This window comes from Vanellus vanellus, assembly GCF_965231255.1.
Source record: "Vanellus vanellus genome assembly, chromosome: 14".
Classification (NCBI taxonomy): domain Eukaryota; kingdom Metazoa; phylum Chordata; class Aves; order Charadriiformes; family Charadriidae; genus Vanellus; species Vanellus vanellus.
In genome coordinates this window covers 19,759,979-19,784,199 of record NC_138919.1, presented here as the reverse complement: position 1 = coordinate 19,784,199, position 24,221 = coordinate 19,759,979, and the positions used below count along the sequence as shown (strand labels likewise).

The following is a 24,221-nucleotide window of genomic DNA, read 5'->3' as shown; positions in this document are numbered from 1 at the left end:
CAGTTTTGCAGATTAGTGATGTCTTGACTGAACGTATGAAATGGGAATATCTTCATGCAAGATGACTGCATCTTTAAATAAGATTTCAAAGATTCTTTCTTCCTTCCAACAGTCAGGTGCATTATTTCATCTCCCCGTGTCTGATACTGACGTCCATCTGATGGCAGAAGAGCAGTTACTTTGTTTCTTTCTGCATTGAGAAAATTCAGAATTGTATTTCTTGTCTTTGAATACAATGTCACTATCTGCTTTCCAATTACTATCCACGTAATGAACATCATCATAGCTCATGCTTTTGATTAGAAATAAAAAGTTTACAAAATCGATCATCATAAAATGGAGTTTCACATCACTGAAACATTTACATTACTGAAAGAGGAAACTTACCAGAATAAGATTAAGCTCATTTCTTTCTACAAGTAAAGTGAAGATGAATAACAAAGGTGTTTTTTCAGAATTTCCATTAGCCAATACAGACCAATCCAGAAAAAAGGGAAAAAGGGAATCCGCTCTTGCTGAGGAAAGGATGTGATAACCAACAGGGATTTCCTACTCTTGAACTCTTTGATTATCTAAAAAAAAAAAAAAAAAAAGGGAGGGCTAAAGAGGAGTTTCATTTTCATTCACTACTGCCTGGAATCTGGTTCAAATTGAAATCCATAGAAATGGCTTAATATTTAGTGAGCCTTTTAGACCACAAAAATGTGATGCAAGGGATTCAGTTGTCTTCACTGACTATTTGTGTAGGGACAAATGTCATAACAGATGCGCTCCTGACCCTTTAAAATCAAAAATGACGTGACAAATTACTCCTCAGTGGAAACCGAATCAAAACACATACTCAACTATCCAAAGAGGAAAAAAAAAAGACAAAGCGTATTACCTGAAAGTTCAGAAAATAACCACATTTATCACAAGGAATCAACTCTGCCAACAGCAGTTTTTTGGAGAAAGCCCAAGTTTCCCCTAAAAGTAGTTTCAACAGACCAGCTATTAGACTATTATTTACACAAATGACAGACTATGAAGTTCTTCCAACACAGAAGGTTAGACTTGTGGATATAAAACTGACAAAACATACTTGTGGTAAAAATAGAGCTATGACTACAGAAGGGGCTGCAAGAAAGAATAAAAAGATCAAGCAATCTTTAGAAAACTGATGATAGAAACCCTTATTAATATATAGAGAAAAATTAAATTCATATGTATTTCAAAACAGAAGAATGATCAAAGTTCCAGAAAACAAAGTAGATGCAAAAGAATTATTCACATGAGTGGGAAATGGTTTATTGGAGCGTACACTAAAATTTGCTGAGATTGTAACCTCTCTTGCTACCTGGCATCTTTGTTGGTATGGAACCACCCAGTATCTAATGATAGTCGCGTTGTTACTGTTGAATTACCAAAAACTATAGAGTAGTTCTGCTATAGCTACGATGTAGAACTATGGCTGTCATTCTTTAGTTGACTTTGTACTTTTTCAAACAAATCTATTCCTGACCGAGGTAGGTTTCTAGCCAGCCACAAGACTTGTTTTATATATGGGAAAATGAGGCAACAAGGTAAAAAGTTTGATCTTAAAAGTTTCTATCATCCATCTCACCTGAAGATTAAACAGCTTTGTCCAGTAAGCACTTTGTGCACAGAACTACCAGTTTTATGCCTAGAACACTTGTAGGATCAGGCCCATGCAAAAGTAAGTTTATTTACAATATACACAATATGTATGAAAATTTGAAGTTCTAAGGAATATCTGCCATCATTTCAGAGACATACAGCCTTGAAGAAGACACTATAATCCCAATGCTCTCTTGTACTATGTGTCATTAATAAGTCATCCCCCTAAAATGGAACTGGAAAGAACAGATTTTCCTTGAAAGAATATTGAACGACATATATTTCAAAGTTACAACAGAGTAAGCTACATATTCAATAACGCAAAATACTGAAAACGTAACTCTTTGCTCAAGTTAATAATGAAGTTACAATAAAGAACGTTTTGCTTATCTCGCAAGTTTGGAATTGTCTGATTTAACCATAAGCTTATAGAAAATATCCCAACTTATCACTTATAAGTAGGACAGACTTTTTTCATATCTTGCTTGCATCACAAAATCACTTTTACCTTTGCTATTAATTTGGAGAATTTTAAAACCTAGTATTGCCTCCTTGAAGTCAACAGGAGTTTAGCGCTGAATTGGTGGGAGGAGGACTGTTCTCCACGGCTCACTCTTCTCTGCTGTTAGAATTAGTGATTGAGCTCTCTTTTATTTTGCACTATAATTTTCCTCATAGCAAAAGCATATTAAGTTATACTAAAACATAGGAAGGGAGGAAAAAATGATACTAACAAGCAAAAACAACAAAAGAAAGGAATATATTTTATATAAAGGTGTAAAACAACACAGATAAAATGAAAGCAAACAATCTGTTATCAGTTATAAAATTAGAATTTTTCTCACGAACCAGATTTGCCTCTAATGTAAATTAACAGTTTGTTCAGCGTGCAAAAATATTCAAAGCCCACTGCCAGTTCATCTGCGTTCAGACTTATTTTAAAACCACCCTGTAATTGCACTTTATAGACACACGTTTCAAAATAAATACCTTACCAAACTAATGCTTCTCTTTTATGTAATCATATCCTTTCTACACACTAACTCACTAAACTTATAACAATGTTTAAATTAAAATATGACACACAGGGTATTTTAAAGGCTTGTGGCGTCTACGATTTCTAGATGAGGTAAAGCGCTTTACGCCACGGCCGAACCTCAGCGCCGGAGAAGGGCCGCGACAGCGCTCCCGCACCGCCGCCCCACCGCAGGAAAATGAAAAAAACGGTATTTTCCTGTTGGCTGACCCCTTCCTCCCACAGCTTCCTATCCGAATAAAATTCTGACACCACAGGTTTTAAAAACCAAAGCGGTGGTTGTCCGGGGCGGGCGGGAAGCGCGGTCACCGCCAGGGGCCTGGGCGGCCCCCCGCGCCCCGCGCCCGCCGGAGAGCTCTGCCGCGGGCCCGAGAGATGGAACAGATATCGGGTTTGGGGCAGTAACTTGGCCAATCCCCTCAGTTACCGACACAGCCAACGCGCCAGCGCAGACCCCGCCCCGCGCGGGGAACGACCCCGCCGGGCGCCCCCCGCGCCGGGCCGGGCCCGGGGACAGGGACAGGCGGGAATCGGCAGAGAACGCGCAGAAACATCACCTCAGGAGACTTCACCCCCCGGCGCGCCGTAGTCCGGCCTGGCCTGGTCCCCCGCCCGCCCTTTGCCCCCCTCATGCCCCTCCGAAGCAGCCCGCGCCTCCGCCGACGCCTGATGGCCACCGCGGACCCCCGACCGCCGCCAAACCCCCCTCACCCGGCGGCTGCCCTCCGCCCCGGCCCTGCGGCCGCTCCCCGGGGCCGCCCCGCGGGACAGGCTCCTCCCGCCGCCGCCCTCGCCCCCTGCCCGCCCCCCGATGTCCCCCGGCCCGCGGCGAAGCCGTTTCGGGGCCCTCAGCGCTGCCCGGCCGCGCCCTGCGCACGCTGCCGGGGAGCGAACGGCGAGAAGCAGAGCCGGGGGGGGGGAGCCCGCTGCGCCGCGGGGCACGGCCGGGCAGCTGCCGCCCCCTGAGAGGAGGCGGCGCGGCGGCGGCCCGCGACCCTGTGGCGGCGGGGGCGGCGGCGCGGAGCCGGCCGGGCCTTCCCCCCCCCCCCCCCTCGGCGGGTCACATGAGAGGGGCGGGCGGCTGGGCCGGGGCGGCGGCTGCCGCCGGGGCTGAGGCAGGGCTGGGCGGAGAGGGACGGGGCGGCGGAGCGCGGCGGAGAGGCGCCGAGCGAGTGGAGCGAGCCCCGGGCCTGCCGCGGCCGTTGCGGAGCGCCCCGCCTGCGGCCCCAGCATGGACGAAGAGGGCGGCGGAGGTGGCGGCGGTGAGTGGCGGGCGGCGCGGCGGGACGCGGCCCCTCACCTGCCCGTCAGGGCGGCGCGCCGGAGGCCGGGGCGCCCCGCTCCCGGCAGGGGACCGACCCCCCTCACCCACCGCCGCAGGCCGCGACGTTTGCTGCCGCCGCGGCCCCTCCGCTGGGGCGCCCCCCGGGCGCTGAGGGCCCGACCCCAGCGGGGCCGCCCTCGCAGCGGGGGCCGAGCAGCTGCCGGTGGCGGCGGGGCCGGGCCTTGCGCCGGCGCCCACAATGGGGACTCTGTGCCCGCGGCGGGGCCGGGTCGGGCCGGGCCGGGGGGGTGGGCGGCGGGGCCGGGGGGGGGGGGGGGGGGCGCGGTTGGGGTCCCCGCGCGCGGCTGCCCGGCGATGGGGTGGTGGGAGGGAGAAGCGCGCGCTGCCGTGCGCGGGGAACGGTGCGGCTCCGCGAGGGCTGTCCCTGTCCGCGGGGGGACGGGGACGGTAACCGCGGGGGGTTCGTCCGGTTGAAACGAGGTGAACCGCTTCCAGAGGCGGCGGCGGTACCGCCCTCGGGAAATCCGCACCGGCGTCGCGGGGGACCTTTCGGGTTTAATCCCCCCTCCCGGAGAGCGGCTGAGAGCGCCCTCCCCGCGACGGCGCTGCGGACTGGCGGCGGGGTCCCGCCCAAGGGACCGGGGGTCCGTCCCTGCCCGGGGGCGCTGCGCGGTGCCCCGTGTGGTCCGTGCCTGTCACCGGCGGCGGGAGCCAACGAAGCGGTGAGGGCGTCTCTTAAATGCCGCGCTAACCGGGCTGCCTGGGAGGGCTCTGCCTGGTTCCGAAGCAGGCAAAGTAAGGGCTAAACCTCGTGTGATTAATAGTTGCGCGGTGCCTGCTAATTCCAAATGTAATTACCCAGAACTCGGAAATCAAGTGGGTGTGGTGTTTGTTTTGACAACTTGGGGAAAAGGAAAAAAAAAAAAAAAGCGGTGATGAATCACAAAAATAATTCTTCAAGCAGTTGTCTGGAAGTGTGGCCGTTTCTCAGCAGGCGTTTTTGCTCATTTTGTCAGTGGTAGAAGTAAGTCTTCACAAAAAAAAATCTGAAAAAGGAAAACAAAAGACAAAACAAGCTGGTCCTGAAAGTTATTATTCAAAACAGCTGAACACTGTAATTGTAAAGAGTAGAAAGCTCATTCAACTCAAAATATGTTATTTTCAGAGTATTATGGACTTGCACCTGTAGTTAAGGGAGGTGAACATGCTTGTTATGGGCGCTAACCCTGTGTAATGTAGTACTTAATCACACGCAAGATGTAAACTAGGAAGTGGATGTAGTGCTGAATCAATCTTTGGTGAGGTGTTAAGCATGGTGTAAAGCTGGATTTTCATGGGAGGGAGAATACTCGGGACCTCCGGAGAAGACGATGTGTATTTAGCTAAAAGCTGGTTCTATGGGTGAAATCGGATTTTCACCTAGCGTGCAAGTGGAACTATTCTTTTATTTATAACTTCATATCATATTTATAAACATGTTGCTTTTGGGGGGGACAAATTACGGTATAGTTTATGTTCCTCCTTACTTGGCTTCGTTGTGAAACAATTGTGGACTAATGAGACTGGAAATTTTTGTGCAATCAGTCTGTTTGACGTTTTACACTGGCTTCTTGTGAGTATTGCACTTTTTTCTTGAATAGCGATCCAGTCTGGCTTTTTCTTATGGACTGCTGTCAATTTGGAACACCAGGATTAGTTAGGTCATTTCCAGCTAATGAACTGCTATTTTGAATTGAAAGGGGTTTTTTTGAGTGTTGTGGGCTTTTTTTTATTATTTTTTATTATTATTTAAACAATAGAAAGCATGTGGAAAGTGTGTATTTGACAGCCAATTTTAAAATCCTTTGGTGCCAGTGAGTAGTGAGACTCGTGGGGTACCAAGGGAGTCTGACCAGGGCAGTCCAGTGTTTTGAACCTCTGCAGGACATCTCCAATCTTCAAAAATTTGACATTGTTGAGTGGAAAACTCATAGAGATAAGCATATTCTTGGGCACAGGCACTTTAGGAAGTATGCAAAATGATTTGAGGACTGTGCAGAATCACCTTAATTAGAGGCTTGAACTAGATACGCATCTCAATATCTAGGACATTAAACTGTGATTCAGAAGGTAAGCTGCTATTCCCGGTTCAGTTCTGCCTGCTGCCCTGCTCTTCAGTTTAATTTGCATCCTGTGCTTCAGTTCCCTTATTTGTCAAATGGGGTCAGTTTGTTTTACCACCTCTGGTAAAAACGGCGAATTCAAACAGAGCTATGTAAAGTTAGGATTTATTATTTTAGAAGCACTTGATGGAAGAGAAATGTTAATTAAGGGTATTGTTCTTAGTGCTGCTTTCTCTTTTGTGTGCGGAGCTCTGAATAGGGGCATGCGTTATATTATACAATCCGCTTGCGCACAAGCCTCCCATTGATTTCAGCAGAGGCTCTTCGCATGGATTATTGATGCGATATGATCCGAGTCAGTTGGTGTTTCTCTCAACCTCCTTTTGTGTTCTGATTAAAATATCTCTGTGGTTCACTTAATCCAGGAAGTTTCTCCTCCTCCCTCTCCTCACTTGGTTTAAAACTGCATCTTTTGTGATTTGACTGAGGCTTTTCTTACATGCTTATTTGTACGTGGTGGTGGTACCAGTGAACTGAGGTCCTCGCGTTGAATGGTGCTGTTGGCAGCAGGTGGTATGGTCGCGTACCCCTAAACAGTAAGTGATCTTCTGTGTAAGGTCGAAATAGATAAACAGTCAGTGCTTGGGGCGCAGAATAGTGCTTCTCTTTGTTTTTCTGAATTTGAGTCAAGTCGTGCGGTGGCTTTGTAGTCCCCCGGATTCAACTCCGTGCCATTCCCCTTGGAAAAGACTGCAAGGCTGAGCGCCTACCAGCTTCTGTATGTCCGCTTCTTCTAAGCTGTCTCTAGGAAGGGCTCTAAACAGGTGTGCCAAAAGGTTAAAATCCTGCTTCTGCTTGACAGATAGACCAGGTTGTAGCACTGATTACGGCATAGAGGTTTCCCTGCTGTTCCCCAAACTCTGCTTTATTTCTGAATTTTGAAGCTTTTTTGGGGAGAGAGGAGTTCAGTTGCCAAGCTGCGTTAGTTGTTGGCTGTACTCGCCAGCCGTGGTGCCAGGTAGCACGTTGATTCTGTTATGTAGACAGCCGTTCACGAGGAACTGGACCGAGAGAGCAGATTGTCTTGCAGAGGACCCAGAAGAATGGATTTGCTGCCAAAGCAGGTTTAGCTAGATGACTTCTGTTCTGCAGGGCAAAGCCTTTATCCGTTTATAGGTAAAAGCTGTTAAATGTAACAAACCCCTCCGATTTTTCGTAGAAGAAATGTTTTAAAATTGATTAAAAAAAATATATATCACTTTTAGACATGAGCAGCCTGATCTCTTCTGTTCTTTTCTTTTGTAGTATCTTTCAAAGGTAGACGTTGAAGATAGAAGAGTCCATGTGGCCTCCTCATGGTTACAGACATTTGCTCTGCATTTAAGACTAAATCTGCATGATTTGTCTATAATAAAAGAAACTCAGAAAAATAACATGTATTCTAACACAGAAGAATGTTAAATATGTTTCACTCTGTACTCATCAAAGATGGTAACTTGTACCAGTAGTTTTAAAAACGCGTCCCAAAAGTTCCTTAGAGGGGGGTTTGTAGTTTTAACTAGCCCTCTAAGGAAATGCCGAGAATATAAAAATGCACCTGAGCGTTAGACCAACCGCAGGGATTGATTCTAGGGAGAGAAAAAGAGCAGATACAGAGACAGAACACAAAAAACCTAAATGACATAAATATGGCTTCTGTCAGCCAGCAGAGCTTCACGTTAAGTCTCTTTTTACTAAATAAGTATTTCTTCTTGCTAATCTCATATGTGTACAGATTACCTGTCAGCTCAGTAGTATCTTAATTTTTAGCCCAAAACCCATTTATTCTGTTATCACTCCAATAATAAAATGCTATAGTAAAATATTAATGATTGTGTTGTAAGTATTAGTTATTTCTGGTGGTATCGGCAAATGGACTTGTTAATTGCAGTAACACATTAAGTTTTTTCTTAGCCTAATGTTCAATATTTTTAGCTGTGAGTTGGAAGAAAACGTGAATTTTTTGCTGATGCAATTTCCAGAGGTTGTCGGTTGCCAAACTCGATGTATTGCTGTGTAGTGGTGTTTGGTGCCGTGTGCTCCGCGGTGCAAGCACGCCGTGGATTTGGGGGAGCAGTGTGCCTGTAACACAGCATCTGTCTGCACTGCCGCATCCGGGAAGGAAAGCTGCGGGGTTTACTGACCGGGACAGGGCTATGTCTGGGAGCCATAGCCGTGGCCACGTGAGAGTGGGCTCCCCATGGGCGGCTGTTACTGGATGCATGTTGCGGTCTTTTAATATCACTGGAGTCAGAGGAGCTTTTACCAGCTGAGGGGCTGCAGATCTGGTGGCAACACACTGTTTTCCAAGATGTGTTCTACAGTTCACATCAAATTTCTCAATCCCATCGTATTTATTCCCTCCCCTTCGTTCTTTATAGGATTTTGAACACTTTTTCAAGGGAAAACAAATGAAATTCATTGTGGCTTTCCTCTGGTTTCTTCTGCTTGCCATCTTTTTGTCCTGTAAGTCTCTCCTTTCCTAGTACAAGAGAAAGGTTTTAAGAGCTTTAAACTGTTTTGCTTTTAGTCTAGCTCCATCTTATCTGCTGCTATCTTCTTCTCCCTTCCTTTCCCTCCCAATGCAAATACGCTTTAGTCCGTTTCTTTTCACACCCCATCTTTGGCCCCTTTTACTTTTTGAACTGCCGCCCCATCTCCTTTTCATGTTGGAAGTCATTGAATGAGCTGTTTGCAGGCACTGTCTGAAGAGTATCTCCTCCAGGTTCATCCTAGGTCCTTTCCATGCTTGTCCTGACCCCTTGTACTGGGTACATTCCCTTCCTCCTCTTCATCCCGCCAGCTGCCTCTAGTACTGTTTACTATACTTTTCTTTTTGAAATCTTGCCCTTTTTTGGCTTCTTTGACTGTTCTTCCCTCGTTCCCCTCCTGTCTTGTTAATTGGCTTTTCATTTGGAAGGTGATTTTTCTGCTTCAAACTTTTTGTGAAGGTTTGCAGGACCCTGTGCTTGGTTTAATGCTCTCTTCCTCTCTATGTCTTGTTTCTGGGTAATCAAATTTGCAAATAAAAATTGAACTATCGTATTTGAACTGGTGACTCACAGCATATACTGTGTGCTCTGGATCCAGTACCATCTGTCCCAGCTAAAATGTTGGCATGGTTGACATCTTAAGATTGCGTAATTGTCATCTTAAGCTTAATGAGTCTAAACCAGAGCTCTTAATGTTTATTTCCACCCACTTCCTTTTTTTAATGTCTGCGGACGCACGCTGATATCCCGAGTGGTTATTGACAAGTAATAGCTAGATGTTATAATTTATTCTTTCTTTAAAAATAGTCTGTAGAAAAGGAGCAATAAAAATGGCAGTAAAAGGGCAATGCAAAAGTGTTGGAACATTTTTGCAATCTCAAAGTTACAAAATAAGTTACATTCTCCTATGCAATATTAATTTCCCTGTTTGAACGCACAAATAGATTTAATCTGGTTATGGGATCACACGTGACATTTTCTGTAGACTTCTGCATGGGCCTAGTGTTTTGTCATAACCGAATGAATCTATATGAATTTTTTCTCCCTTTTTAAAGTAAAGGGATAGTTAATGATGTCCACTTCACTTTGTCTCCCTGTAGTTCATGAGTACTTAAGCGCGTACGGAAGGATCGCGCTTATTTCAGTGAAGACTTTGGACACATTGACCATGTGCTTCATTCACAGAGGATAAAAATAAGTACTGAGCAGCTGGTTTACTAGAAAAAGCTGTAAACTTATAGAACTGTGAGGCAGGTATCCCATGGAAGTGAAGAACGTGATATTTTACTTTAAGATTTACAGAAGCAAAGGAAAAATTGTGTGAACAGCCATAACGTTGGCGTTTCTGACTTGTTCACTGTGCATTCTTTTAAAGCAATATATTGTGTAGGAAAGGTATGTGACTTAGGTAATAAAAGTGTATTTAATTATGCCATTTGTATAACTTTAGCATCTAGCGAATTGTTTTTAATTGCATATGACTTCCTTCTTTTAATTCCAACAATTTCATGGGAAAACTTAGTATTGCAAATTTTTTGGACAGCAGTGTTTCCTCTTAGTGGGATAGACACACAAAATCCACTAGAAAACCATGTGTTTTGTGGTCCTCTGAGATTTGTCTGAAGAAGGAAATGGCTTGACCTATTTGGTTGCTATGAAGTAAAAACATTCTTGTTCTTTTTTTTTTTGTGAACATCTGTGTCACATTTATTTCATTACTTTCTGAGGTTCTTTAAACCCATTATTTGGTAATACAAAGTTTTATTTAAGGAAAATAAAGTGATGCATAGCTGCTTCCACAATTTCATTGAAGTTCTGGTATCTGCTTATACACAGGTGTGAGCTAAGTGGGTAGGTTTTCCAATAAAAGTTGACAAGTTAAAAGGCAAACACCAACATTATCTAGTATTTCCTAGCAAAAAAGTGTTTGACAAATTAAATAGGGTCTCGTGGAGTTAACAGGAAATGTTGTGTGTTGGAAGCTCGTGAAATCTAAATCAGAATCTCATCTAGGGCATGGAGTACTGAGGATCTTTGATCTGTTTTTTCAGCAGGTCGGGCTTCTTGGCGTGGTTTTACTAATTAGCCTCATTTTCAGATGTTCTGTTTATTATAAAAAGAAATAGTTACCTTACCTTATGCCAGCTGTGTGGAAGAACTGTGAAACTGATACTGTTATTTAGCAACCCAGTGGAAATTGTACCAACAAGGATAGATTTTACTGTAAGACTACTGAGTAATAGTTCTGAATTCCGTAAGAAAATTCTTCAGCAAGAATCGGAGCTCCGTTCACTTGTGCCAGTTGAATCTGATTTCAGGCCTGGCTTTCGCTGTCGCGGCCAAGGGCTGCGTTGGATTTGGAGGAGCCGCCGCTGTTCTTTGCAGATGCGGGTCCTTAATACGGAAGGAGATACTGTTGTTGATTTTTAGATGAAATACCTTGAGTTTCTTAACAAAGAGAAGCTGTGTGAGAATGATGAAATTCAAGTCTCTCGGGGTATGGAAGAGGCTGGACAGTAACTCTGGGAATTAATTTTAGTGGCTCTTCTACCCGGCTACCGGTTCTCACGCAGCTTGTAGGAGTGTCTTCTCCTGAAGTCAAGTTAGACTGAAATTGAGCACTACGCCAGGCGTACTTTGGGGGAAGGAGTTGATGGGTAGAAAAAGAAATGTGTGTAATCTCTCTTGTGCTCACTCTTGTTCTCACACACATGCATGCATAAAAAAAGGCTGAAAAAATTGGCATGTGCAAGTAGGGGAACTGCCTCTTACTGTTTTCTCTTGGAGGAACTGTGAGATGTAATCATTTAATGAGTCACCTCTACATTTTTATACAACCGCCTCGTTAATTGTCATTGTAACTTCCAGATTGGAGATGTGTAATTTTATTTTTTTTTAACTATCTGATTCATATCGCAGAGTACCATTCAGGTTGTTTTCTTGTTAAATTCCAAGTATTCAAGAGTCTTTATTTGCTGTTACATTTTTGCTTTCATGTACTGTAGATATCACGTTCCTTAATAAGATCCTTGTTTAGCTCATAAGCAGCGATGTCTGTAGGGTCAAATTCTGACATAAACAGATCCTGTTGCCTTACTACAAGAGCGGGGGAGTTCTCAAAAGGGACGTTTGCAATTGCATTGCATATTGTAAAATAAGGCATTATTGTTGCTTGAAGCAGTATTTCTTATATACAGTAGCCAGATTCCAAAGGATTTTTTTTTCTTGCTCACGTGGGTTTGGACTAATGAACTTCCTGCCCAGTCATTCTCAGCACACCGAGGAGGAGTTTTCCCACCAGGCTCGTTACTCTGTTTGAGTACAGCTTTGACCACTTGCAAATGCAATTTTTGAACTTGTAAAGCTGCTGCATGTTTTTGTTTCAGTATCTCATAACTGGCCGGCTGGGGGGATGCGGAGGAGAGTTTTCCCAGGAAGCTGAGGCTGAGCCGAGTGGCCGTAGGAAGAGTCGGTGGCTCTGTTGTGGAGAAACTCCGTTCCTTGGGCAGATCCTTGCAAGTTAAATGCATTCTCTCACCATGAAACTCCTAACGTGGACAGGAGAGGGGCTTGGTCCTGCGTAGGACCGTTCTGGGTCGTTCTTGGGAAGACCACGTGGGCCTCACCCCTTTCTCGTCCACGTGGAGTGCTCAGCTGTCTGCGGTTGCCCGCGCAGGAGCTGCTGTGGGGACCGTGCGGGCCCATCACCCGTTACAACAGATCTACGACTCGATGGCGCGGGGTAGGTGGATGTGTGTCTGCATATTGCTTTGTGGTTCTCCCTCGTTTCTTATTTTTGGTTCTAATTTTTTAAATTTCTTTTTTCTTTTCTTTTCTTTTATTTTCTTCTTTTAACTGCAAGGGTCTTGCTTGCGACCCACCCAACCAAACACTTAACATTTGAGGAGTGTACCTGCAGGAGCCTCTATCACTCTGAAGTAGTCCTTGGTTTAGCCTCGCATTTTGTAACCCCACTGCATAGAAATCGGGGAAAACTCATTTTGCGTGTGGTGTCTATTGCATAAATGCCTAAATGGGTAGTCTTATTATGGAGGTATATGTTTACAGTCTCAAAAGTTACTCTATTTTATAGAACTTTGCTATTATTTAACTTGCTCTTCTGCAAGTCGGTTTTGACCTGCTGTACCACCCTTTTAGTTATTAAAATTATCGTATCCCGTACTTGCAATATCTTTAAGCAGTATCCAGCATTCATCTGGGGACAAGGAGAATATCTGCGCTTGTTTTCCCACCGTGTCTTACAATTTGCACTGCTGTTCCTGAATTGCAGTTTGTATAGAAACTGCTCAGTGGAAGCCAAAGCTGGTAGCCAAGGTCAGTCCGAGGCAGGGTTGAGAGAAATGGCTGTTGTGTCATCTGCAGTCACAGAAGGGGGAGATGAAAAGGTTTCAGGTGTGTGACTAGGTTGTTCTTCGCGTAGGTGTTGCTGATTAATCCTGAAACCTGGGAATCTCAGGCTGGGTCTTAAGCCGATCTTCTGTGTGCGATGTGGGGTCGGCCTTTCTAGGCAGCTTGTGACAAGTCGGCTTGCTGTGGGTGTTTTAGCAAGGACAGATAAATGGAGCATATGGAGGTGATTATTTTTTTTGGCTATAGGAAGTGGATTTTTGTGCATTAAATATAGTAACTTTCTTTTTTTGAGTATCTGAGAGGAAACTTCCCCGCCCCCAATGATTTTTAAAAAAAATAAAAATACACGTAACTCTCTTCACTCTCATTTTGTGCAATGTAAGTTGGAAAGACTGCAATGTTTAGTCTTGGTCTTTTACCAATAAATGACACAGTATCACATGAATGTTTTAAAAGATTAGGTGATATTTTCTAAGAGCAAACATAAAAAGAAGACTAGTTTAAGTCCTTCCGCTGTGACTTCACTGATATCCAAAGTAAAGAGAGGATACCTTATGTTGTTGTTCTTATTTTGCTGAAAACTTATTTTCCTTTCGTATCTTCTACCTGTGTTGTAAGCCTGAAAAATTAGCATGTGTTACGAAGGAGAAAGGTTGGGTGACATTGGTAATCCAAATTAAATGCAAATAATACTCTAAAGTTTATGGAGCCTGTGGGTGGGTGGACTTGGCAGATACTTCCACCGTGGCATGTTAGACTTGAAAGTCCATATGGAGATGATTATTTTCTGGCATGTTGTAGTAAAGGTTTTTGAAGAAGGAATTTTTTAAAATATTTTTACTTTTTTAGAAATGAATTGAAAAGTAGGAAGAATAACTTCAGTTTTCATTGAGTAGTAAAATAGTTTGTTGTAGTAGCATATGGAAAAGCAATTTATTCAAAGGTAAGCTGCTAAAAGAAGCTCTCCTACCAGTTTCCTATTGGCTCTCTTGTTTTCTGAAGGCAGCCAAAGATCCTGTGCAGCTGGGACTAATACAGGATCCAGCTGTAACTTTTTTATTGTTGTTCAGATGTCCGGTGATGGTCAAATCTAAGTTATTGTGTGGAAATTCAGTAAAGGAAAAGGGTAGGGTGGGAAAAAAGTGACTCTCTATAAAAATATTCCAGTAAAAGCAACAGGAACTAGGAGTATCCATTTCAGAACTCTGCCATAAATCCCATCCTGAAATACTTAAACGCCTTCAGATTTTGCTGTGGACTTTAAGTCATCTAAGAGTTCCTGGTTTATTTTTTTAAAGAGAAATGAAGTTAGCTGATTTGAGTGGGAAGGGGGCTGTTCCTGTAGATGACTTATGGAAGAAGATACCAGTTTCTCATTCGTAGTACAAGGTTTTAGTTAAAACAATATTCTTTGCTCTCTTTAAAGTACTGGTACAATGTGTCGTGCTACAACATGGAGTATGTAAAACATTTCTTATTTTACTAATTTCACTTAGGCTGTGTTTCGCTAGTCTTTGTTTTACAGAGCCTGAGTCTGTAAGGAGGGGAGAAGCCTAATATTTTTCTGTACAGTTTGGTTTACCTTTGGTATATTTGGTGCTTCCAACTCTATAGATGATGCCTTGGACTGAGATTAAACAAAATAAGTGAGCAATACAGTGGGTATATGGAACGGTGAGAGTACTTGATGATCAAAATAATGCATCCTTTTTTCCTTCAAAACAGCTTGTTGTGTTGTGTGTTTTTTTTTTTTTTTTTCTTTGTTAAAAGGGTCATATTTCTCAAGTTTCTTTGTAGTTGTAGCCAGTCATCCTGTTTCTTAGTTACTTGGGACCAGGGATGCTAGTGTAGAAATGCATCCTTCTGCATCCTTTCCAGATCTTCCTTCCAACCTTAACTTGCCAATGGAGTCCATCAAATGGCTACCTGAATTTCAGAATTCTTTTACTCCGAGACTTTAATTTTGAATGCTGTTACTCAATCAGTTTGTAATTATGCTAGTCTAATTTAATAACAATAGTATACAAATTATAAGTCCTAATTGACTGGAAGAGCCAGCTTGAAATACTCTAAGTTATTTCCATTACTAGTGACAGTGAAGGGAATTTTAAGACATAACTACTGTCTTGAGCATTACCCTGGACAGTATTAGTGCATTTCTTTCCAGGCGCCTTAATTGGTTGTTGCTATTAATTCTTTCATTGGGGTAAAAAAAAATGGGGGGAAGGGGGAGGGGAAAGCGAAAGGTTTGTGGTCAGTCTGTGGGCTGCCGGACAGCCTGGCGTTTTGCCCCACAGTGCCGGAACATAACAGCAACAACTTATTTTCCTTCCTGAGCTAGTAGGAGCTGATCTGTGACTTCAAAGAGGAAGTGAAATGGGGACAAAACTGTGCTTGGAAGGCAAAATACTTCTAACACAAATCAATTGCAGTGCAAAGGTATCTATGATGTCCCTATAGCAATGTAAAATGGAATAATTTTGGGGTTCTCCAATGTCGTGACCAATGCCAGTTGTAAGAACGAGGGAGTTTTGTTTCGGTGGCAGGACTGCTGCCCTCTATGACCGTAACAGTTGATACTATTTGCATGGTGAATGAATTAATTCACTGTCAATGTGTTTTGTAAACCCGCAGCCAATTTTTTTTTTTTTTTTAAATTGGCAGGTGTTTCTTGTTCTTCTGTTGAATTAAGTAAATGATGACACTCATTTTGCTCTATTACTGCACTGGGTGATGTGCATTGTGTACCTATGTTTGGGCTTTGGTCAGATTGTATCCTGTCCCAAACACTCTTGTATTTTATCTTCTTTTTTAATACAGTATCATAAATTAATACAAGGCAAATAATTTGCATTCCCTCTCTTTTTTTTTTTTTTTTTTTTTGACATTGCAGTGGTTAAATAAGCAGTACTACTTCATTTTATCCTTCTTTTGCAAGAATGGTGATCAAAGTTCTTTTCTCCCGATTTTTAAGGGTTATGATCTTTATTGGAATTGTGAAGGGCCTAAAGGAGTCTCTTTCAATTTAATTGTCGTCTTGAAGTGCACGTCAACTTACAGTGCATTTTGCAAAATTGGTTGTATGTAGACTCTGCCAATGTCAAAGAGCATTAAAATAGAGCAAACAGAATAAGAAACTTTGCTTACGGATGTGCTTTAAGATGCTTTGGCTCTATTCATGATACAGCGTAAGGAAAATCCAGAAAATATTCATGGCTCGAGAATAAAATCTGCCAACTAAATCGAAGAAAGTGGTATGATAATGTCTTGCATCTTTGAGAGAGAGAACGCTGCATTTCGGCCGTGGCTGCGTTGTGTTTTTCTCTGGAGCTCATATGGACTTACGAGACGATTTTCTAATGTGACGGGAGAACATCAAAAGGTCCTGCTCACATTTGAGAAATAACAGTGTGACAATTCTAGCGAAGTTTTGGCTTTTCACTACCTCATTTTACATTTTGAAGAAAGGGTTTCCTGCTGAACAAACACATGTTAGCCTGATAGCATTTTCCTCTATTTGAATTGTGAACAGTCAAATGACTCAAAAAAATTTATGTCATAGTAGATACAGGGTTTTAACATAGAATATGTGCATACAATAAATCTATTCAACTAATCGGTCTGCTTCCTTTCCCTCCCACTCCCTTGCAGCTGGAAGTTCATCAGCTTCTGCTGCTATATCTAGCTTCCTCTTGAGACTTCCTGGAAAAGAGTTAACAGTGGTGGCAGGCATTAATGAACAATGTCGTGGTTATATTCTGTGGGTCTGTATAAGATGCCTTTTTCCATTGCTACTAATTCTTATGGAAACTATGCCATCCATTTAGTATGAGCACATTATGTGTGCCGTGCAAAGTTGCATGCTGCGGTATTTAGTGAGAGCATGTACATCATCATTAAATCAGTAAAAAATATTTTTGATTTCATTAGTGACCGATCTGGCATTTAAAATGGAAAATTTATGATAAGATTTTACTTTCGTAAGTTCTTAGCTAGGATAATGCAGGATGGCTAGTCTTCCGTTGATAGTTAGTTCGTAATTAATTATGCTTTGAGGTTCTTTAGCTTATGATAGGACATTTTTTTAAGGTACAACTGAGGAAGAATTCAGGAAAAAGAAAAATTAGATGCTTCCATTTGTTTTAAGAGTTGTAAACTTTCATAATAAAATACTTTTAGTCAGGTCTAATGGAATCTAACAGCCTGATTAAAACTGATTAAAAACTCGTATAATGGGGATTTTTGACCTTTTTTTTTTTTTTTTTTTTAGGGCTTATAATATGATTTTTCAGAACTAGCTTCCAGACATTTAGAGATACCGCCTAAACATCCGCAGCCTCAGTTGGGTATGGCACGCGGCTGTTCTGGTCGAGCTTCAAATATTTCAACAAAGTTTTAAGGTCCAATTTATTAAGATGTAGGACAGATGCTGTAATTGAAGAATATCTTAGAACTAGTTTTTGTATAATTTTGAAGCGGACTGTAGACTGCTGCCTTTCTAGGTGTATGCTGTCAGGATTAGATGATTGTCGGTGACAAAAATCTATGCTTAATAGTGCCACCACTTTTACTACCAACCGCTTTTCTCAGTGGTCGAGAAACGCTTGAAACAATAAAGAGTTTATCTGTGAATGGTGTTCTGCAGGTGTGTTGTACTCACTGCTGCGTTGTCTGTGTTTGTGAATTAGAGAAGAATCTCTAAACTGCATTAACAAGTTTTCTTACTGCTTATTGCACGAGCTGCGTCGGCAGAGGTGCGGCCGCTTTTGCTACCGACCACTGAACAGAACTTACAGCTCCGTACTTCTGGTTGCCCTATGGCAAATTTAGGATGATTGCAAGTGTGTTGGTACGAGTCAGATTTTTTTCAGCCTTGTACAAAGGTTGTCTTTGTATAGCGAAAGCTCGTGCCAGGTAGAGCGCGGCTCTGAAGAAGAGACTGCCTCTCTGGAAACGTGCTCGGCAGAGGCCGCGTATAACCACGTGTCTGTGAAGCCGCAGTCTGCAGGTGGAAAAATCACTATTTGCCGTGGGTTTTACTCATTTAGGAAGTGGTATCTTCTGTTGTTACCTCTTGTGTCATGTTGAGCAGCAGAACTGAAGCGTTTGGTCCCCCTCAATTGCTTCCCAGTCAACAAAAACGTTTCCTATTTGAGCATGGCAGGATGAAGTGGAAATCTGAGAAAGAATGTTTATTAATAGGAGCAGCAGGAGCTGGTGGACTTAAAAAGAGGTTGAGGATTGAATGCCAGTTAGTTGCTTAAAGTTCTTAAATCTCTATTTGTTTGCAGGGAAAATGCGGAATTTTATAAGCTGTGATTAAGAGACATTGAGAGTAATAAAACTAAATTGCTTAGATCTTTGAAGTCGTAGGGATATGACTTTTTTGCTTGTTAAGTATTTGGCTGAGAAAAAATGATTACATTATTTGAAAACAAAGTACAAAAGATTATACATTCAGATTATTTTTCACTGATCTCTGGAAGGAATGCAGTGATTTTGCCAATATCGGGCAGAAAAAACAGCTTAGAAAGGGCAATGTAATATTTTAGCAGATCTGGCTGGAACTGTTAGGGAAAGTTTAAATTGGAGGAACGTATTTATTCAAATGAGTTCTTGATCAGAATGCCAGAAGGTCTGCTTGGAGTATGAAAAATCTCTTTTTATAACATAGAACTTGCGTCTCTATTTGCAAGGATTGAAGCGTGTGCTGAATGTGCTGTTTTGGAAGTGTGGTGAGCCAGGTTTGGTGTGAGCTGCCGATGGTCTTTTGCCAGGCACAGAATGGGAGACCAGGGGTCGGACCTCGCGGTAAGTGGCTCCGTCCAGCAAACCGCGCAGTGCACCGGATAAAAAGCTCTTTTGTGTCCGGATTAGCAACCTGTCAAGCTGATTGTCTCATGGTGTGGTGGCAACCAGCAATTCACAAAAGCTAAATCTGAATCTGAGGAATCTGAAAATACTTTACCGTCTTAAACTAAGCCTTACTCTTCCTTCGCTAACAAATCTATGAATCAATTCTGACCTCTCTTGGTGCCCTCTCAGGCTGCCGGGCGCGTGGCCGATGGGCCCGTTGGCGTCATAGGAAGGAGATGGAGCGATTCAAGCCCGAGGTGGCCAAGGAGCAAGATACCGCGTTACCTACGGTGCACTTCTCTGCAAGCACCGCGGCTCGGTGGTTTCCATAGCAGGTATCAGGGTTACTTTTTTGGCGGAGACTGCAGGGGCTTCGAAGGCTTACACAGCACCAGGCGCCACGTTGTGCACAGCGCTGTGCCTCCGCGGATTCGTCGTGTTCTGGTGGAAGGCAAACGCCACTGGAGGAGTCGCTTGGCAGGTGGGAGTCCGGTATGGCGCTCTGTAGCTACCTTTGGGAGACGCTCCCCAGAGAGGAGGGTGGCTTTCAAATCCAGCAGTTGTTCCACCTCCTCCTGCGTGCAACTGATCCTGGAAAATGAATAAATAGAAAGCTTCTGCAATAAATACTGCTTCTGAAATCTAACTCCAGCGCCGTGGCAGGCAGGGATGGGGGAAGGGCAAAGATGAACTTTGCCTTGCTTTTTCTGAAAATTGGATTTGTGTGCTTTAGAAACAGCCAGCAATCCTAAGTAACTGGCTAATGCTCTGCACTAATGAGTGAAGTACAGCGAGCAGCTCCGTTGTTGCCAAGGGTAGAGGTTACTGGAAATTTGTGACAGAAGGGCTGTGCGAGCGCCGCGGGTTTTGCTGGGAGCACGGTGGGTCTGGTGGGCTGTGCCGGAACCTGGAGCCGTGTCCGAGGGCACTGCTGGCGGGCAGCCACAGGGGCCGGGCGCCGGGACCCCCCTGCAGCTGCTCAGCGACATTCCTCTCCATTTTCCATGCTGCTGCTCAAAATGGATCCGACAGCAATGTCTGCTACTACACTTGTGTGTTTGCTTTTTCGAGTCTTTTTTCCAGGGCCTCTCCTAGGAAAAATCGTAGGTGCGCGGCAGCCAGCCCTGCGCTCCCGGTGACGGGGTGCTGTGGGGAACACGGCTGTTCACCAAGGGCAAGGCTGAAACGCTGCTGCCATTGTATTGTTTTTTTCCTTCTCAGAACATCATTTCAAAAGCTGAAGGGACCAGTGCGCTCTTGTTTGCCTCTTCCTCACCCAAGAGATGATGAGACGATCTCTGCTTTTGGAAGGGGTTGTTCCATCGGAGATGGCTGTGTCCGGGAGCTGAGAGCGGTCTGGCTCGGCAGTGGGACGTCTGCGGTTAGTCCGGCTGTTCACAGGGTCTGCTGGGGGTTGTGTGCCAGCGGGAGACGGACTGTCCCTGCTCTCCTTTTCATCCACACATACTCCTTGAGACTGCAGCGAGAGAGCGAGCCCTGTCCTGGTCAAGGAGGAGAAGGAGTCGGCAGAGGAGATTTGCTCTCCCGTCGGTAGTTTAACTTTGCCTCATGCTCCACAGAGTTGGTTGGAATCATCCCAAACCCTCTGAGGTGAACATGGAGCCAAACCCTGGTCAGTGGCAGCAGTAGTTCAAGCAGCTTCCCAGTCTGTATGGGCTTCCGCTCGTTGGACCTGCTTTCCACGGGCAGTCTGTGCCGATGGCCCCCCGTGCTGGTCAGCCCACGGGTACCCACAGGACCACTGCCGCTCCCTTAGAGCAGCGCGACTTTGGTGGTGGTTGATAGACTGGAGACAGCCCAGTGCTATCCGCTGCCCATTTCACGTGAAAAGGGAATGTAGTAGAACTCACAAAGGTGGATATTCTTTGCCAATTTTCTGATCTGCATTTGAACTAGATAATGGCCTGATATTACATAGCGTGATGTCAGTCTGCTGAAGACGTAGTGGAAGTCTCTTGAAGTTTGCTTACCTGAAGTTTTGTCATCTTGCAGTTGTTTGGAACGCGAGTGTGTTTTAATTACTGTCAGCACGGCCTGTATGCTTGGCTCAATCCGAAGTGAACTGCGCTGTTGTAAAAATTAGTCTTGGGACCGTCCCCTCCCTTTCCATCCCATTGTTTGTGTAATTCTGTGTAGTAACACACTGCACTTCAGTTGGGCAAAATCAGAAGCGTCCCACGTTGAAAGGAGCATACTGCTTCTATTCTGTGGCTTAAGAGATCTTACTCTTGGAAAGCTGTTCTGTCTATGCTTTTTAATTTCAGAATTTTCTCTTCCTGCTGCAGGGAAGCAAAACCCACTGCTCTGTTGCTGCCCTTTTTCTGCGCTGGAATGAATGAAGGGTTCCAATTAAATACGTGGTATCTTTAATGTGTCGCTTGGCTACGCTGTGCATACTTGGCGCGGTGACCTGTTCCCTTCGCCTCCCAGACCGCGCTGAGGGGGAGCCCTCCTTCCCTTCCCAAGGCTCCCACTTGAAATTGGCTGCTGTTCTGCCCTGCCAGGGGACCCGTTATTTGCTATCACCTCTCACCCGTCGTCTCCCCTGGCGTTATTGCTGGGTCACTCTCTCACTCGGGGCTGCTGAAATTTATTGTGACCTGGATCTCGCTATGAAAGTCAACAAAAGAAATTCAGAATTTGCAGACTCTTACTCTATAAAGCCTAAATTGTGTTTTAATGCTTACTGTAAGGTAGTGTACTATGAACAAAGGCTTTCCAATGCAGACATCAGAGAAAATTTGACTTCAGTTGGAGCACTGAGTAACCTACCTATTTGTTTCTCTGGTTTTGCACATGAGTGCTCCATAGGGAGGAAGTTTTTACTCAATTCTTCCAAAATTGTTTGTCTGTGAGACTCTGCCTCGCAGCGTACGTATTGGGGGGGAAACTCCTTTGATTGCGTCTGACAGTGTTTTGTGGTTCTGATGCCGTGCAAAGAGAAGGCTTGGGGCCTCTTATTTTTGGAAGGGCAGTGTGCAGTAACGCCACCAGTATAAATACAGACAAAGCTGATTCTGACCACCCCTCCCCATTATTTGCTGCGGGGAAAAGAAGTCAGATGCAGTCGTTTTGTTAAAAAGCTGAAAGCCAAGTAAGAAAATTTTTAAGGCAATGTAAATGTACCACTGTTCCTAAACCAGCAAGACAGTGCAAGATTGTGCATTTTTACTTATGGTGCTTGGCACTGCAGAGCATTACGTTTGTCCCACATCACTTCGATGTTACTGTTTTCCCTGTTGAAAGAGGACTGACGTTGGGAGGATAATGTAAGTGACAGCGTATAGCTACAGCGCTGTAATCAGGATGGCGCCTCACCAGATTTCTTGAACAGTAATTGATGCTTATGAAGGCACATATTATCTTGGGTAGTATTTCCTGTGTCTGTGCCAATCTCTTCATAACCCTCCCCAAAACACATACCACTGCAGTGTGACCAAGGTCTCCCTTCATAATTTCCACGTTAGCTAGCATAAATTTTTTCTGTGCTTTTAAATATGCATGGCCATGCATATTTTAACACTTTATATTATTAATGCGAGTATTAATGTATTTGGGTAAGAGACTTAGAACGTTAAGTTAAACTCGTCTTTCTTTTCATATTCAGTAATTTGTATTTACATGTTTCAGAAAGAAAAGTTGGCCTAGAAGCATCCTCTCATCTTGAAGCAAGAGTAGAGCGACTTCAAAAGAAAAATGCTTCTAAAAGGAAATCCACGCTTATCTATTTTTAATATCAGGTTGAACTACATTTAGGGTTTAGAGAATGCAGGCTGTAAGGGTGGGGGTTTGGGCCGAGCTAAGCTGGTTTTGGGTCGGGCTGAGGTGGAGGGGGTTGCTGTCCCCCGTGCCCCCCTGCTGCCGGGGCTTCTGCTGCGCCCGTCGCGTTGGCTCGGGCAGCTCTGGGGTCCCTCAGTGAAGCCATTTGGCCAAACTGGCACAAAAAAACCCAGAAAAAACAGGATCCGGGCCGGACGGTGTGTCTGGGAGCAGCCGGTGGCACGGCGGTGCAGGGACAGCGGGAGCCGGTACCAACCCGCCGCCTGTGACGTCTCGCTCAGGGCTGGTCCCCGGTGGTGGTTCTTCTTCCTCACCGAGTGATGCGCCTTCATTTGTTTGAAGGTGGTTTGTTGTTGCAAAAGGCTTGGCTTCCTAATGGAAATACATCAAAACGATGAAGTAGGGTACGTTGTTGAATATGAGATGTAAAGGAGGTAAACAAAGGGTGATTGTGGCCCTCAGTGCTGCTTGTTCATAAGAATTACTGTCCGTGCCCTGTCAAAAAGAAATACCCGTTACCGTAAGCGCATACCGCTTTCAAACGGCAGATACCCGTGTTGATGGCGTAACTAGGAGGTAGAAGGCAGGGTGGGTGTCCCCGGTTCGTTCTGTGGGTGTACCCGTGGAAAGGCAGGGTCTGGCGGCTGCTGCGCGGCGCCCGTGACCGCGCCAGTGCGGCGGCAGGGGGGTCGGCAGCGCCCGCGGGGCGGTGCGCGGCCTCTGCGCCCTCCAGGGCACGGCTGCGGTCGCTGGCGTTGTCCCCGTGCGTGGTGGCGGAGCCGCAGGCGCTGCGGCCGTTTGCCGCGGGCCCTGTCCTGCGGGCGGACACGCGCTGGCGGCGGCGGGAGCGCGTCTGCGGGAGCTGGGGGCACGCAGCGCTCTGCGCTCGGACACCTGAAGCTAACGTTTTTTGGGAGGTGGGTAAATGCACAGACTGGATGTTTTTTTCCCCTCCACATCAGTGTTATCTGGACCCCGATTTTGCACAATTTTGGAACTGCCTGCTTTGTGCTTGACTAGGGCTGTTAACGCTGATTAAATTATGCACGGCTATTTCTGACCATGCATAATCCTACCTTATTTGAAGCAATTCTTATGGATTACAATAAAAACCGTTTGTTTTTTACAAGAAATTGTTTCACACTTGGCCCGGCAGTTACCCGGCTGTTTCTTTTCTGGACAGAATAAAAATGTATTTCATATTTCCATTTTTTTCATGCTTTTGTTTGTTCTTTCAAGAAAAATTATGATGAATGTGGATCACTGGTATAATTAAACCTACCTTGCAGTGGAAGTAAAAAAAAAAAAAAAAAAAATCTTCAAGATTTAGTGGGTCATGTCAGAGGGAAACTGTTTCCTCTAAATTCCTGAAAACACGTTTATGGGGTAATAGGGTTAACATTGTTAGGCCTTTTTTCCTCCACATATCATTAGAAGCCCAAAGGGGCAATATCTAACCCATAACTTGCCTGTGAAGCGTCTCCTTACCCGGGGGTGAAAAACGCTGTCAGGAGCTCCGTAGCAGCCCCACAGGGACAACGATGGCCGTTGGGTTTGAGGTTCTCTGCTGGTTTGGCCGCTAACGCGCGTTCTGGCCACCGCCTCCCTCGTGCCCGAAGACT

At 44.6% G+C, this 24,221-nt stretch overlaps 1 protein-coding gene and 1 long non-coding RNA gene across 3 annotated transcripts in view; one reads left to right on the top strand and one right to left on the bottom strand.

Moving 5' to 3' along the window:
* Positions 1 to 56: 56 nt before the first annotated feature.
* Positions 57 to 3,439, bottom strand: LOC309677920. Of its 2 annotated transcripts, XR_014269717.1 has the most exons (4): positions 3,365 to 3,439; positions 2,126 to 2,239; positions 388 to 572; positions 57 to 190 (listed from the first exon to the last, which is right to left on the bottom strand). It is a non-coding gene; the product is annotated as an uncharacterized lncRNA (long non-coding RNA). The 2 variants fall into 2 exon arrangements; XR_014269718.1 differs by lacking the exon at positions 3,365 to 3,439 and having other exon boundaries at positions 2,126 to 2,386.
* Positions 3,440 to 3,793: 354 nt separating this feature from the next.
* CYTH3 (cytohesin 3) overlaps positions 3,794 to 24,221 on the top strand; it is a gene marked incomplete at its 5' end in the record, with an annotated part of 53,887 nt that continues 33,459 nt past the window's right edge. Inside the window, one exon of the mRNA XM_082490342.1 lies at positions 3,794 to 3,915. Within this exon, the coding sequence (XP_082346468.1) occupies positions 3,885 to 3,915 (31 nt within the window). The remainder of the gene's footprint in view (positions 3,916 to 24,221) is intronic.